Source organism: Bubalus bubalis, chromosome 14 (assembly GCF_019923935.1).
Source record: "Bubalus bubalis isolate 160015118507 breed Murrah chromosome 14, NDDB_SH_1, whole genome shotgun sequence".
Taxonomy (NCBI): Eukaryota; Metazoa; Chordata; class Mammalia; order Artiodactyla; family Bovidae; genus Bubalus; species Bubalus bubalis.
Window position 1 is genome coordinate 53,915,494 of NC_059170.1, and position 14,914 is coordinate 53,930,407.

General features: G+C 46.8%; 1 protein-coding gene across 3 annotated transcripts in view; it reads left to right on the forward strand.

The window, feature by feature from the left end:
* Nucleotides 1–1,028: 1,028 nt before the first annotated feature.
* The window catches only part of FAM171A1 (family with sequence similarity 171 member A1), a 131,084-nt gene continuing 117,198 nt past the window's right edge, over nucleotides 1,029–14,914 (forward strand). For 2 of the 3 annotated variants that reach the window (XM_025264362.3, XM_025264363.3), the window contains exon 1: nucleotides 1,029–1,279. In XM_025264362.3, coding sequence (XP_025120147.3) covers nucleotides 1,183–1,279 — 97 coding nt within the window. In that variant the 5' untranslated portion in view covers nucleotides 1,029–1,182. The remainder of the gene's footprint in view (nucleotides 1,280–14,914) is intronic. The other variant, XM_025264361.3, reaches the window with a different exon arrangement.

Sequence of the window (14,914 nt, forward strand, 5' to 3'; positions counted from 1 at the left end):
CCTGCCATGCCTTAATGCCCAATTAATAAAATTACAGTAATAACCCTCCTCTGGCCTACTGTTCTGGAGGCAGCACTGGGCCTCTGGTGAGCCTGTGTGGAACTCCCCAAAGCGGAGGTACCGGACAGAGGCCCCAGGGTCCCCACAGTGCTGGTTGGGAGATGGGGTGGAGAGGGTCAGGGGACATGAGGGTTGTATGGAGGAAGGCACCCAGACAAGAGCAAGTTCTGGAAAGGAAGTTGGGATGGGAGGTGGGAGTACCTCCCCAACTTTTTGTGGAGAGTGTCAACCCAGGGCCAGAATGACTGTCTTATTGGAACGTTGGAGCTATGTGCTAAGGACAAATTCCTTAAATCTCCTTAGGCTCGATTTTTCCCATCTGTAAATGGGGACTACACTACCTACCTCTGAGATCATATATTATGAAGACAAAAATGGGAAGTAAAAAGCACTTAATAAATGTAAATTTCCTCCCCAACCTAACCTTCAACCTGGAGATGTTCACGGTCAACGCTTAGGCACTGAGGGCCGCCTGCTGCGCACATGGCCTGGGGCTTTCTGTGCCCGCGGACCTTGGACGTTGGGTGTGGAATCTCCCCTAGGGTTCCTGGGTGGATTGAGACAGGAAGAGCTGCACAGAGGCGCGATCCTGCAGAAACCAAGCTAGGTCACATGGGGAGACCCCAGTGCCTCCGGAGGGCCATCAGCTAACCAAGTGCGAGGGTACGGGCCTGAAAGGCGGGTGTAGTTACTCCCAAGCGGCCGGGCGGTGTGGGCGCCAAGGTCGCGTCCACGGCCCCCCGAGGTCGGCGGGAGCGCAGGGTGGACCCGAGGGGGTGGCGACGCGGGCGGGCGGGTGGGCGCGCGGCCGCCAGGTGGCACCATGGCCCCGGGCCGGGGCGCCTCGGCGGGCGGGGGCGCGAAGGGGTTAAGGCGGCGGCGGCGGCGGCGCGGTGGCGGCTCTCTTCGGGGAAACCCACCGGGGCGCGCGGAGGCGGGAGCGGCCGTGGGCTGCGGGGCCCGGCGCCGCGCCGGGCGGGGGCGCGGCCAATCGGGCGGCGGGGCCCGGCGCGCGCGGAGCCAGGCGACATGGAGGGAGGCGCGGCGGCCGACCGCCCGTGACGCGCCGCTCCGAGCCGGTGATCTGCCAGCCCGCGCCGCCCGGGGCCCTGCGGCGCGGAGATGAGCAGGTCGGCGGCGCTCCTGCTCTGCCTGCTGGGCTGCCACGTCTGGAAGGCGGTGACCAAGACGCTGCGGGAGCCTGGCGCCGGAGCCCAAGGTCGGTAGGCGGCGGGGCCCGAGAGGCTCGAGGGCCGGCGGCGGCGGCGGGCTTTGTGTCGGCCGCGGGCCTGCGGCAGAGGCGGCGGGGCTCCCGGGCCGCATTGTGTCCCCGCGGCGGCCGAAACCCGAACCCGAGCCGCCGCCACCTGGCCCGCAGCCCCGTGCCGCGCTCCCGACGGGGGCGGCGCCGCCCGGGGAAGCCGCGATGCCCGGGCAGATGCTCCCGAGGGGCCGTGGGCCGCCGGGAGTGCGGGTGGCATCCGCTGCAGGCTCCTCGGGTGGCAGGTTTGGATGCAGCAGAGGATCCTTTATGCACGACGCGGACACGCGGCTCCATCTCTTCCTTCGCCCGCGCGAGAGCCGTCGCCCCCCGGTAGCCATCGCCCGCTCCCCACCTCGGGGCTCGGGTGCTCGAAGCCCGGTCACGAAGGCTGCGCTCGGCCCTTTTGTTGCGGCGGCTGACGGGGTGGCCGCCGCCCCTGGGGTGCCCCCTGAGCCCCGGACCCCCGAGGTCCGCGGTCACTGCCCGCCTCCAGCCTGCCGCAGTTTGGGAAAGTTTCGGGGTCTCCTCCTCTTCCTTATCCCAGGCCTTTAGGGATTTGCTGGATAGCCCAGGAATCATCCCCGGAAGGGGAGATAGAATTGGAACTGGGAGGCCCTAATCAATTTTGTTGTTGTTGTTGTTATTTTAAATCATTTCCAGGGCTCATGCCTTTTGTCTCATCTTTGGCCTTTGCCAATCTGCTTTCCAGCCCTGGGAGGAACGTGATCGCCTCTGAGAATGGCCACAAGCCTGTCTTTTGTTTTCAAAATAAGAATGTATTTGTGGGGGACGCCTAAAGCCTCTTTTGCACCCGTTTGTAGGGTCTAAATTGAATGCTTCTCTATTGCCTGGCTTTTCAAAACGGTGAATGAGGCCGTCCCAGGTAAACGCCTGGCATACACCCAAGACACCGATGCCGGGCCTCGCCAGGCCTCTTAGGTCCACCTGGAGGATTTCCCTGCAGCTCTGTAGCCCCCAACCCCAGCCCCGACTCCCAGACTCCTCGCCTCGAGGTGTCCTTTCCTCCAGGAAGGTGTGTGTTCTGTGAAGTCTGCCTTGCAGACTGAATGCACCGCGAGCGGTCCATCCTCCTGCTGGACCTTACCTTTCCCTCTTTCCTTCTTGCCCACCGCTCACCGTCTTCCCTTCTGACGAATTTTCCGAGCCCAGGATGCCTGGGAGCAGAGAACCCTGGTGGATTTCCACCTCTGATATTCCGATAGGGAAAAGAGGTGCTCCCCACAGTCCGCTGGGTTTAGTTTGTTTCCTACATGTTGAGTTAAAGGTTTTCCTATTCATCGCCTGCGACATTATTCGCTGGCATCTCTTTCATGAACTGCTTTTTCTATAGCTGTGCTGGAATAGGACCATTCTGAATTGTGTATAAATTTAGTCATGCATATCAGGGAAGGGGGACATTGACAAGGTACAGAAAAGACTCATGTATCTCTTCGTGTAGGAAATAAATGTTTAGGACATTAGCTCATCAGTGTTGAATTGCAGCCTTTTTCATTAATACCCTACTGATGTTTGAATCAGCTATTTCAATGAATATGATATTTGTGTTTCAACAAGGCCATTAATTCCAAGGAATGGGTGGAATTTTTTTGCTTTGCACTTGAAATAGGAATATGGAAATAGTAAGTTCATGTACATATAAAATAGGGGAGGGTATAGCCTTAACTGGAACAAAACAGATCAACTAGGTTTAGGTCTAAGATCACATTTTGCAGAGATATTGCTGCTGAAAATCTTACCTGGTAACTGAAGTCTCAAAAATGGAATATTCTGTGCAGTGGGTGAGAAATGCTCAACCTTAGCAGCAGCAGCAGCAGCAGCAGGAGTACCTTGGGCATCCAAGTGGCGCAAGTGGCGAAGAACCCATCTGCCAATACGGGAAACATAAAGAGATGCGTGTTTGATCCCTGGGTTGGGAAGATCCCCTGGAGAAGGAAATGGCAACCCACTGCAGTATTCTTGCCTGGGGAATTGTGGACAGAGGAACCTGGTGGGCTATAGTCAATGGGGTTGCAAAGAGTTGGACATGATTTAGCTTCTAAACAACAATAACTAAGGTACTAAGGAGTGCCTTAGTATGTGGTATGGTTGAAGTGGGAGATCCAAGAATCTTGGAATATTTTTCCCCAGGATTACTTCCTTGACTGTGTAGGATGGCTTTTTAAAATGTTGAGCCCAGGAGCTCAGCCATGACACAGGGTCTCATTAGCTGGCATCTGGATTTTGAGCTCATACCATTTTTCAGGCAACAGGACAATTGCTCCTTTGATATTAGAAGGGCACCTTCATCCAGCTGAGTTCTTCAGATGGTCTTGACACTTACATCTTGTAACATAGTTTTAAAATTCATGTCTTCTCTGCTCTCTGGGGCCACATACACAATGAAAACGAATAATCCCTCTGATTTCACTTTGCATTTTCCACAGCAGGTTGTAAATGGTTTAGCACAGAGCTGGTGTCGAAAGGGTAAAAAATTGAAGATGGCTAGCACCGCGTTGGCCAAAGAGTTCACTAAGGTGTTTCCATTCCATCTTATGAAAGACCCAAATTAAGTTTTTGGCCAACCCAATACATGTACTATAGGGCACCATGCATGCATTTTAAGGAAAAAAAAAACCTTCAATATTTACCTTCCTGGAAACCTAATTTGTAAGAGTTTTGCTTTTACTGTAATGGAAACTATTCCACGAATCATACTTGGGGATTTTGTTTGTTTGTTTTGTCTTTGAAAGCTAGGCTTGCAGTATCTTAGTTCCCCAACTAGAGATTGAACCCATGTCCTTGGCAGTGGAAGCTCAGAGTCCTGACCACTGGACTGCCAGGGAAGTCCCTGTGAATCATGCTTTGAACTTGCATTGTGTTTAAACAGATGTTATGTACCAACCAAGTTTAGATTAGGAAAAACTAGAGATCTTGAGCACACAAATCATAAACCAGAGTATTCCCATTATAGTCCTGGGGCTAAATGACACCTTCTTTATTAAATGAACCTCTGTTCTGTCATCTGAGGAAACTAACATCTGCAGAATTTCTTGGCATAACTTCGCTCTTTATATATTCAAGATAAAATTTAAGGTTTGGCTCTTCCTACTGTAGCTGCTTTGAAACAGCAAAGGGGCTTCAAAGGCAATGGTTCGCTGTCACCATGAGGCTTGGCTTTGCTGATTATGTATTTGAACTAGCTCCAGCATATGATTGCATGTTTTTATGAAGTGTTTTCATCTAAGTTGCCCTAAAGTGTTTACAGTATCTAATTTTTTTCTGGGAATTTTACAGAAATGGTTATTCACAAGCATCCACTCATTCGGACTTTCTCCCCCCACTTACACAACTGTACACTGAGACTGGCTTGATGGGGGCAGGGGGCTCAGGATCAGGCCACTTGAAGAACCATAAGCTGTGCAGACATGGCCCACAGAGATGTATTTGTGAACCCCAACACTCTCTTTATGGGACTTCCCAGGTGGTGCTAGTGGTAAAGAATCCACCTGCCAATGCAGAAGATATAAGAGTTGCAGGTTCACTCCCTGGGTCAGAAAGATCTCCTGGAGGGGCAAATGGCACCGCACTTCGGTATTCTTGCCTGGAAGATTTCATGGACAGAGGAGCTTGGTGGACTATAGTCCAAGGGGCTATAGAGTCGGACACAACTGAGTGCACGCACACACACACAAAACCCAGAAAATTCTCTTTATATGACAAAAGAAAAGTCAGAGCTAGGTTGCCGTTCACTGTCTAACAGTAAGGCATTTTGTAATGATGTGCGAACTTTTTGTTCATCTCAGAAAAGCTACAATCTGTCATAACAACTGAGATGAATGGTTGCCTCTCTCTCTTCTCTGCGAGAGATCTGTTCTTAGCCAAATTCAAATTTCTGTTGTTAGAACATCATGATCAGTTGAAAGACCACGAAGGGATGAAAACTATCAGGAGGTTCATCCAATAAGCATGACTTATGCTGACAGTATATTAAGAGCATAACATCTAAATAAAACTCACATCTAAATAGGCTCACATCCTGGGAAACTGTGGGACTTGAACTTGCCAAGACTGCCGGGCTTCCTTGCAAGCCAGGTGTGGGAATGCTGTGCAGAAGCAACTGCACTGTTGAGAATTTCTGGCAAAGTCTTTGAGATGACTTTAAGAATTCTTTTTGTATCCTGTTTGTACTTGGTAACTTACAACTTATTAACTTAAAAAATCTAACCGAGAGAAAGAAACCATTGGATGAATTCCTGAACTAATAGCTTGCAAATGAAAGTACTTTCTAAGTTTTAATCAAGCCTTCATTTTTAAACAAATTACTGATATCTCTGTAAATCTAACAGTTTATCTTTACTCTTTTTGGCAAACACTATGCTGTGCTTAGTCACTCAGTTGTATCCAGTTCTTTGCAAGCCCATGGACCGTAGCCCACCAGGCTCCTCTGTCCGTGGGAATTCTCTAGGCAAGAATACTGGAGTGGGTAGCCTGTCGCCCCTCCAGGGGAACTTCCTGACCCAGGAATCGAATCGGAGTCTCCTGAATTGCAGATGGATTCTTTACCAGCTAAGCCACCAGGGAAGGCCTGCTAATTTAGTAATTTTAGTAAATGCTACTTACTAAAAAAGCACAGAGAAATAAGTTAAACAGACAACAGACATATATAATACTGTGTGTGGAAGGAGAATTGTATGTAAATGTTTTCATCCATTAGATTTCAGAAGTCTAATTGGAAGAATTTGTCCTGTGATAACACATATACTTCAATAAAGCTTTTATAGTTTGATCAAGTTATAGAGTAATATTGTAAACAAGTCATTTTTATTTGATTTCACCAGATATGACTTCAGGACTTTTTATTTATTTTATTACTGGTTGAGCTGGGTCTTTATTGCCACATGTGGGGTTTCTCTAGTAGTAGTGAGCAGGGACTACTCTCCGGTTGCCATGCGCGGGCTTCTCATTGGTGTGGCTTCTCTTGCTCCAGGGCATGGGCTCTAGGCGCTCAGGCTCAGTAGTCGTGGTGCATGGGCTTAGTTGCCCCACTGCACGTGGAATCCTCTGGACCATAGATCGAACCTGTGTCCCCTGCATTGGCAGGTGTATTCCTGCCCACTCTACCATCAGGGAAGTTCCTACCTCAGGACTTTCAAAGACCACAGCCCTGGCTAAATTATTCAGCTCCAACAAACATGGAAATGAATGTACTTTAAAAGTATTTTTAAAATTAAGCTTCAGCATCCTAAATAGACCAACCTAGATAGCATATTCAAAAGCAGAGACATTACTTTGCCAACAAAGGTCCGTCTAGTCAAGGCTATGGTTTTTCCTGTGGTCATGTATGGATGTGAGAGTTGGACTGTGAAGAAGGCTGAGCGCTGAAGAATTGATGCTTTTAAACTGTGGTGTTGGAGAAGACTCTTGGGAGTCCCTTGGACTGCAAGGAGATCCAACCAGTCCATTCTGAAGAAGATCAGCCCTGGGATTTCTTTGGAAGGAATGATGCTAAAGCTGAAACCCCAGTACTTTGGCCACCTCATGCGAAGAGTTGACTCATTGGAAAAGAGTCTGATGCTGGGAGGGATTGGGGGCAGGAGGAGAAGGGGACGACAGAGGATGAGATGGCTGGATGGCATCACTGACTCGATGGACGTGAGTCTGGGTGAACTCCGGGAGTTGGTGATGATCAGGGAGGCCTGACGTGCTGCGATTCATGGGGTCGCAAAGAGTCGGACACAACTGAGTGACCGATCTGATCTGATTGTATGAAAGTAATCGTTCTTAAATTCTGCAGTGTGACCCAAAACCACCCACTTTAGAAAGGGTTTCATAGTGAGTTCCCTTAAAGTTAACAGTTCAGTCTGCATATTTAAGATGACTCCACCTTCCTCTGATCAAGCCTCTGTTTGAAATAATTTGCCAGCTCCTCTTCTTCTCAGTAAAAGTGAAGCTCCAAATGTTTGCTCTTTCTTCTTTCCTTTACCCCTTGAAGGATCTATTAACCCATAGAGATTCCACTAATTAAAACCTATTTGTGGATGATTCCAGATTTTCTCTCTCTTGTCTTGACCTGGTGTCTTTGCTCTATTTCTTTCTGTCCAGCAAGCTACTGGACATCTCTAATCAGCACATGGTGTTGACAAACTCAACCGCCAGCCTCCTCCTCCAACTTACCTCACCTTAACTTAGCAGCTTATCTATTAACTGGACTCAAATCTGGATGTGCCCTTAGATCCTTTCTCTACTTTAGAAGCTGTTCTGTTGGTCATTATAAGTGTGCATCTATAGAGCACAATTATATAGATGTCTTTAGATCCTGGTAGATGGGTTTATACAGTGTCAGAAGGATCTTTGAGGTCAAGTTTATATTCTTCTTCTGAAGAGGAGGAAACCCAGTCTGAAAGTGAAGGGACCCTCAGATAATGGTGTTCTCTAGCCACACAGACCCTGTGGAAGATGGAGTCATGGTCCCCAAAGATGTCCACATCCTGCTCCCTGAAACCTGTGAATACCATAATACTTTACATGGCAGGAGGGACTTGGCAGAGCTAATGCAGTTAAGGATCTTCGGATGGGAAGATGATTCTGGATGGTGCTTATAAGAGAGAGGCAGGAAGGTCAGAGTAAGGGAAGGACATGTGACAACAGAAGCAGAGGGTCAGAGAGACAATGAAGATGCTTCACGGCTATAAAGGAAGACAGGAAGGGTCAAGTGCCAAGTAATGCAGGTGGCCTCTAGACGAGGGAAAAGGCGAAGAAATGGATTCTCCCATTGGGCTCCCAGAAGGAATGCTGCCTTGCTGACATCTTCACTTTTGCTCAGTGATGCTAATCTGGGGCTTCTGACCTCCAGAACCATAAGATGGTAAATTCATGTTGTTTTAAGCTGCTGAGTTGTGGTCCCTTGCTAAAGTGGTATAATAGAAAACCAATACAGTACTTGCCTGGTGGTCCAGTGGCTAAGATTCTGTGCTCCCAATGCAGGGGGCCGAGGTTCCATCCCTGGTTGGGGAACTAGATCCCACACACCACAACTAAGAGTCTTGTGTGTCCCAACTGAGACCTGGCACAGCCAAATAAATAAATATTAAAATAAAAATAAAGAAAACCAATTCAGGCATCGACCCCAAGGACTATGAGAAGAGATGCACCCATACACCCAGGATAATTGTTCAGTGTGGAACACTTTAGGGGATCAAGCTGCTGATGATAACATTTGGAGATGTGTCTGGACTTTTTTGCATCTATTTAACAGGATTATACCAAATTTGAACATTGTTGGGGATCATTGGGGGAAATCTTAAGGGCCTCACCACCACCACCACCACCACCACCACCAAAATCACTCACGTTTTTCCGAAGGAGCTCAGTGGACTATGACTTTTGTTTGTTAGCAAGATCTTTCCTCGAGTTCAGGCATCATTCTTGCCTTCCCTTCTCATCTCATCAGCAGTCATTCACTCACCTCTCTGCGTTCTCCCTCCCAGGCCTCTCTTTGCCCTCATAGATACTTGTGGAAAGTAGTGTGTCTTTCTGGAGAAGGCAGTGGCACCCCACTCAAGTGTTCTTGCCTGGAAAATCCCATGGACAGAGGAGCCTGGTAGGCTACAGTTCATGGGGTTGCAAAGAGTCGGACACGACTGAACGACTTCACTTTCACTTTCAGTGTGTCTTTCTGTTGTAGTCTATTCTTTCAACTCAAGCTCTCTCCATGTGACCCTCTACAAACACCATTTTACTCATGTTTCTCTCCCACAGAAAAACTTGACTCTGTCTGTTGCCCAAAGTATGGAGTCTAAATTATGACATCTGGCCTTTCCTCACATGTCTGTTCCAACTTTATCTCCTGTTCTTTGCCAGGTTAAATCATCGCCTCCGGCTAGAATGTTCCATTGTCGTCCCCTGGGTGCTGGTTGTTTATCTTCACTTTCTTCACTCACAGCCATGCTCCTCTTTTTTGTCCTTAAAATCCTAAATGTTGAGCGTCTACTGTATGAAGTGTGTGTGTGCTCAGTTGCTAAGTCATGTCCAACTCTTTGTAACCCCATGGACTGTAGCCCACCAGGCTCCTCTGTCTATGGGACTTCCCGGGCAAGAATACTGGAGTGGGTTGCCATTGCCTTCTCCAGGGTAGCTTCCCTACCCAGGGGTCGAAGCTGTGTCTCCTGCTTGGCCGGAGATTCTTTACCACTGAGCTACCAGGGAAGCCCCTCTGGATGAAGACCGTGTGCTAAACACTTGTTATGCAAAAAAGGGTGATGTGGAAGGGACAGTATATTTTGGGGTAAGCTTGGTTACTTAGGGGTGCTTACCCTCTCGTATTTTACAATCCAATCAGAACAGAAATAGAAAAATAAATTAGGAAGGACCTCACCAAGGTACTTTAATGTAATTAGACAAGAGTCTCTTGAGTATGATGAAACCTATTAACACTTGCATGACTAAAATCCAGCTCTAAGTTCTCTATGATGTTTATTTCTAGATATTTCAAGGATTTGTCCACAGTAGGACACAGGAAGTTGTATTTGAGAGAACATAAGCACGCAGAACGGAGAAGGCAATGGCACCCCACTCCAGTACTCTTGCCTGGAAAATCCCATGGACAGAGGAGCCTGGTGGGCTGCAGTCCATGGGGTCGCTAGGAGTCGGACACGACTGAGTGACTTCACTTTCACTTTTCACTTTCATGCATTGGAGGAGGAAATGGCAACCCACTCCAGTGTTCTTGCCTGGAGAATCCCAGGGACTGGGGAGCCTGGTGGGCTGCCGTCTATGGGGTCGCACAGAGTCGGACACGACTGAAGCGACTTAGCAGCAGCAGCAGCAAGCACGCAGAACACCACTTATTGCTTCTAAAAGTTGTAAGTTAGGTAAGAGGTGGCCTTTTGGTGATCAAATATTTAAGCAGGGACAGCATTGATTGGACAATATTGATGCTGTGGTGATTTCCAATATCAGTTGAAGCTGTGAATAATAATTTTCATTAACAATTAGGCAAAACTCATAGTGCTTACATCGGTGATAGTATGATCAAATACAGATTTAATATGTTCAAATAGTTCAAACCCTGAGTTTTCTATGAAATACATAAACATACTCAAATATGAGAACAGGCAAGATTTTTTGAGATTGTGGAAAGTAGAAAAGGGTTTTGAAAAAGCTAGCTTGAGAGAAGTGAGTACTGAACCTATAAAAGACTGGTTTGTTTCTCATTTGTTTTGTTTTGAGCTGTACCCCACAGGGATAGAGACACATGAGTATAATGAGAAGAGACAACCATGTCCAAGTCAAATGAACATTTCATGTGCCTAGATGTACTTTCTGAGCTCGGAATTTGAATAGAAAAATTGCTGAATTCATATTGAAGGAAAGAATTTAATGTAATTTTAACAGAGCTGAACTGAAGACTAAACATTGATGAAAGCTAGCTCAGTCCATAAGGTGAGTCATATTAGTAAGACCTCTGATTTCAAACCAGTAATTAGTAGCAGAGTCTCATGAATGACTTTGTTCTGATCATAGTCGCGTGTGGTTGTGGTTTGTTTCCTTTGCACCACAATTAGAGCCGAGATCTTTCCTCTCAGAGAGAAGGGTCAACAAGAAGCATTTTTTAAATGGAAATCTGTCTTAACAGAGAAAATGAAAGCATGTGTGACTTGGGTCTTAATATTTTATTATTAACAGCATTCTATTCATTTGCTTGTTCTTAATTTATTTATAATTTATAGTTGATTTCTAATACTATTTTATTAGTGATTTGAATGAGTACTTTATTGGGAGAGTGATCATACTTTCTTATTAAATAAAGGTGGACAGTGGATATCTTAGTCCGTTCAAGCTGCTGTAACAGATTACCATAGACTGGTGGGCTAATAAGCAGCAGAAATTTATTTTTCACAGTTTGGGAGGTTGAGAAATCCAAGATCAAGGAATTGGCAGATGTGGTGTATGGTAGGAGCCCACTTCTGCTTTGCAGATGTCCTCACATAGCAGAATGGGAGAGGGAGCTCTCTGAGGTCTCTTACTTATCAGGGCACTAATCCCATTCATGAGATCCCCACCCTCATGACGTTATCTCCTCCCAAAAGCCCCATCTTCAGATACCATCACATTAGAGATTAGGTTTCAATATATTCATTCTGGGGGGGACACAGACATTCCATCTATGGCAGGATGGATTTTGGACTGCCTTGAATTCGTGGTTTCTAGAGCAGATTCAGACATAAACCTGCTGTGTCATGCGCTGCTCTCACCACACTTGGAGAATTATATTTGGTCATAGGAGGCCAAATTTAAGCTTGCTGTTTACCCTGCAGAACATATTCCAAGGAGAACTTGAATCTGGGTCTCTTGACTTTGTATGCTGTGCTTTCCGTTTCACGTCCATAATGTTAGCAAGTGCAGGGCTGGACCCAAGGCCCCAACATTCGCACAGTCCTCCAGTAGAATCTCATCCTGACTGGTCATCACAGGTTCAGCCCCAGAATAGCTGAACCGAGTTCATCAGATGGAAGAAGTTGGGGGCATCTCATTGTTGTTCTTAAAAGCAGGGCAGCTAAGTGAGCAGCCTCAAAGCCTTGTTTGTGAAAGATGATCCAGTCCCAGAGAGTGTTTGCTCTAAACAAAATAAATAAATAAAGATACCAGAAGACCTGCTGGGAAACTCAGGTATTTTAAGGGCTACTACATTCATTTTCTACGGCTGCTTCACAGATTAGCTCAAATCAGTGACATGAAGCAGCACGGATATGACCCCATAGTTTCTATGGGTGGGGGGTGTGGGCACTGCTCAGCTGAGGCTCTGCTCAGGGCATCACAAGGCCAAAATCAAAGCACCAGCAGGGCAGGGTCCTTCTCGGAGGCTCCAGGTTAGAGTTCACTTCCAAACTCTCATCCAAGTTGTCATCAGAATTGAGTTCCTCACAGAAAGCAAGCAACGGTCCCTGTTTCTTTGCTGGCTGACAGCAGCGAGCCTGTCTTCACTCCTTAAGGTCACCTGTATCCTTTGTCACCTTGCTCCTCCCACTGCCAAACTGGCAACAGAATATGGAGTCCTGTTCACATGTCATCTCTCTCTGATTTCTCCTTCTGCCCTGTCTCTCTGACCGTGACCAGAGAAAGTTCTCAGCTTTTAAGGGTTCGTGTGGTTAGGCTGAAACTGAAAGTGTTGGTGGCTCAGTTGTGTCCGACTCTTTGCCACACTATGGACTATGAGCCTGCCAGGCTCCTTTGTCCATGGAATTCTTCAGGCAAGAATCCTGGAATGGGTTGCCATTCCCTTCTCCAGGAGATCTTACCGACCCAGAGATCGAACTCAGGTCTCCCACATTGCAGGCAGATTCTTGTTGGGCCCACAAGACAATTTAGGACAACATCCCTGTCTTTGAATCGTGGCCTTCCTCACCTCTGCTGTAGTTCTTTTTGCCATTCCACGTGACATTAGAAAGTGCTACCGTGAGGGTGGGACAGCTTTGGGCATCTCGTCCTGCCCACATAGCCACGGTGTAAAGAGGGATCATGGTGTCTGCAGTGGATAGAGAGGTGGCAGGCAGGTTTCCCTGCTGCTGGAGATGCTGAGAGGAGCAGGGAAGAAGACAACCAAGGGTTTTCTTTCCGAGAGTCTCAAGGACTGTTCTCAGGGAGTCTTCTCTGTCCCTTCCTGCCCTGAGACTGTAGGACCCTAAACTCTATGGACTAAGCTCTAAACTCTGGAGGCACATGTGAGGAAAACCTAAGGCAGCTTTTGTTCAGTTGCTCAGTCATGACCGTCTCTGTGACCCCACGGACTGCAGCATGCCAGGCTTCCCTGTCCATCACCAACTCCCACAACTTGCTCAAACTCATATACATTGAGTCAGTGATACCATCCAACTATCTCGTCCTCTGTTGTCCCCTTCTCCCCCCGCCCTCAATCTTTCTCAGCATCAGAGTCTTTTCCAATGAGTCAGCTCATCGCCTCAGGTGGCCAAATTATTGGAGCCTAAGCTTCAGCATCAGTCCTTCTGATGACTATTCAGGGTTGATTTCCTTTAGGATTGACTAGTTTGATTTCCTTGCAGTCCAAAGGACTCTCAAGAGTCTTCTTCAGCACCACAATTTAAAAGCATTAATTTTTTTGGCTATACCAAATTCTTTATTTAAAGTGGTCCTGAGTTTTGTCACATTGACCCTGAGAATGTGGACGTGAAGTTTCTTTCCATAATTACAGTTTACCAAATTCTTTGAATAGTAAGTATTTGCACTGTCTCTTATAATTCCTGTTACATCAGTATAATAGTGACAGGCAGTCTCAGCTTCACTCACTTAGACATGAAAAAGTCATCAGGATGATTAACTAACAGGTACTGGGTGCTGATTACTTGCCAGGCATGATGCTGAGCACCTTGATGGATTATCTTAATTTAATCTGCACATCAATCCTACAAAAGCTGTAAATACCAGCTTCATTTTATAGAAGAGGGATGTGAGGCGTAAAGAAGTTAAACCATTTACCCAAAAAAATCACACAGTAAGTGACAGAGTCCACCATGCAACACCAGGCAGCCTTCACTCTCACACTGGGCTGCTTTATGAATTGGAGGATTAAAGTAGAACTTCACACAGTTTTGACCCTCTTGGCATTTTACCAGTATAAATAAGGGGGCTCTGGATGGACCTGTTTGTTTTTATGAAGAAAGACAAAAATATCCACTGTGTGAACCTTGTTGGCCTTTGAGCCTCAGAAAGCCACCCTGAACAGTTACTTCTGAGCATCCTAAGAGCATCTCCTGGGCTTGATGTTATGGGGAATGCAGATGTGTAGAAGACCTAAGGGGCTCTCACCAGGAATCCTCTTGAGCTCCTGAGGGAGGTCCAGTCAAGCAAGGTGGGATTTTGGAGTTACACCTAGCCTGTCTGGAACCTTCTAGTTTGTGTTCAAAGCCCATTAGTATTTGGCAAGCAGTTTTTTGTAACAAGAGGGACCTGTTAGAACCCAGCAACTGGAGAGTCATGGGTAGGAAAGTATGTGGTTATTTGCAAAACAGCCCTTCAGGTATATTTGGATTGTAAATATGCCCTTGTCCTCCTTGGGCATCAAGTGGGGGCTTTATTCACTCCAAAGTAGGTGTGAAATACAGTGTTTATTTGGCATTTAAATCTACTTGCAAAAGTTTAATCTTTTTCATTCTCCAAAAAAAAAAAAGGCTTCTTAGTTCCTCTTTGCTTATACAATGATTGTGAAAATAAATTTCTAAATGATACCATTATGGGACTATAATAAATTTTTTTCCAACTTACTTCCAATATTCATGAAAATATTTGTCCACTAAAAAAATTAAAAGAAATTTACAGGGAATACCCCATACTAACCACTGGGATTCTCTAATTAACATTTTACTATACTTGCCTTATTGGTGGTGCTAGCCTGGAAAATCCCATGGACGGAGGAGCCTGGTAGCCTGCAGTCCATTGGGTCGCGAAGAGTCAGAGACAACTGAGCGACTACACTTTCACTTTTCACTTTTATGCATTGGAGAAGGAAATGGCAACCCACTCCAGTGTTCTTGCCTGGAGAATCCCAAGGACGGGGGAGCCTGGTGGGCTGCCGTC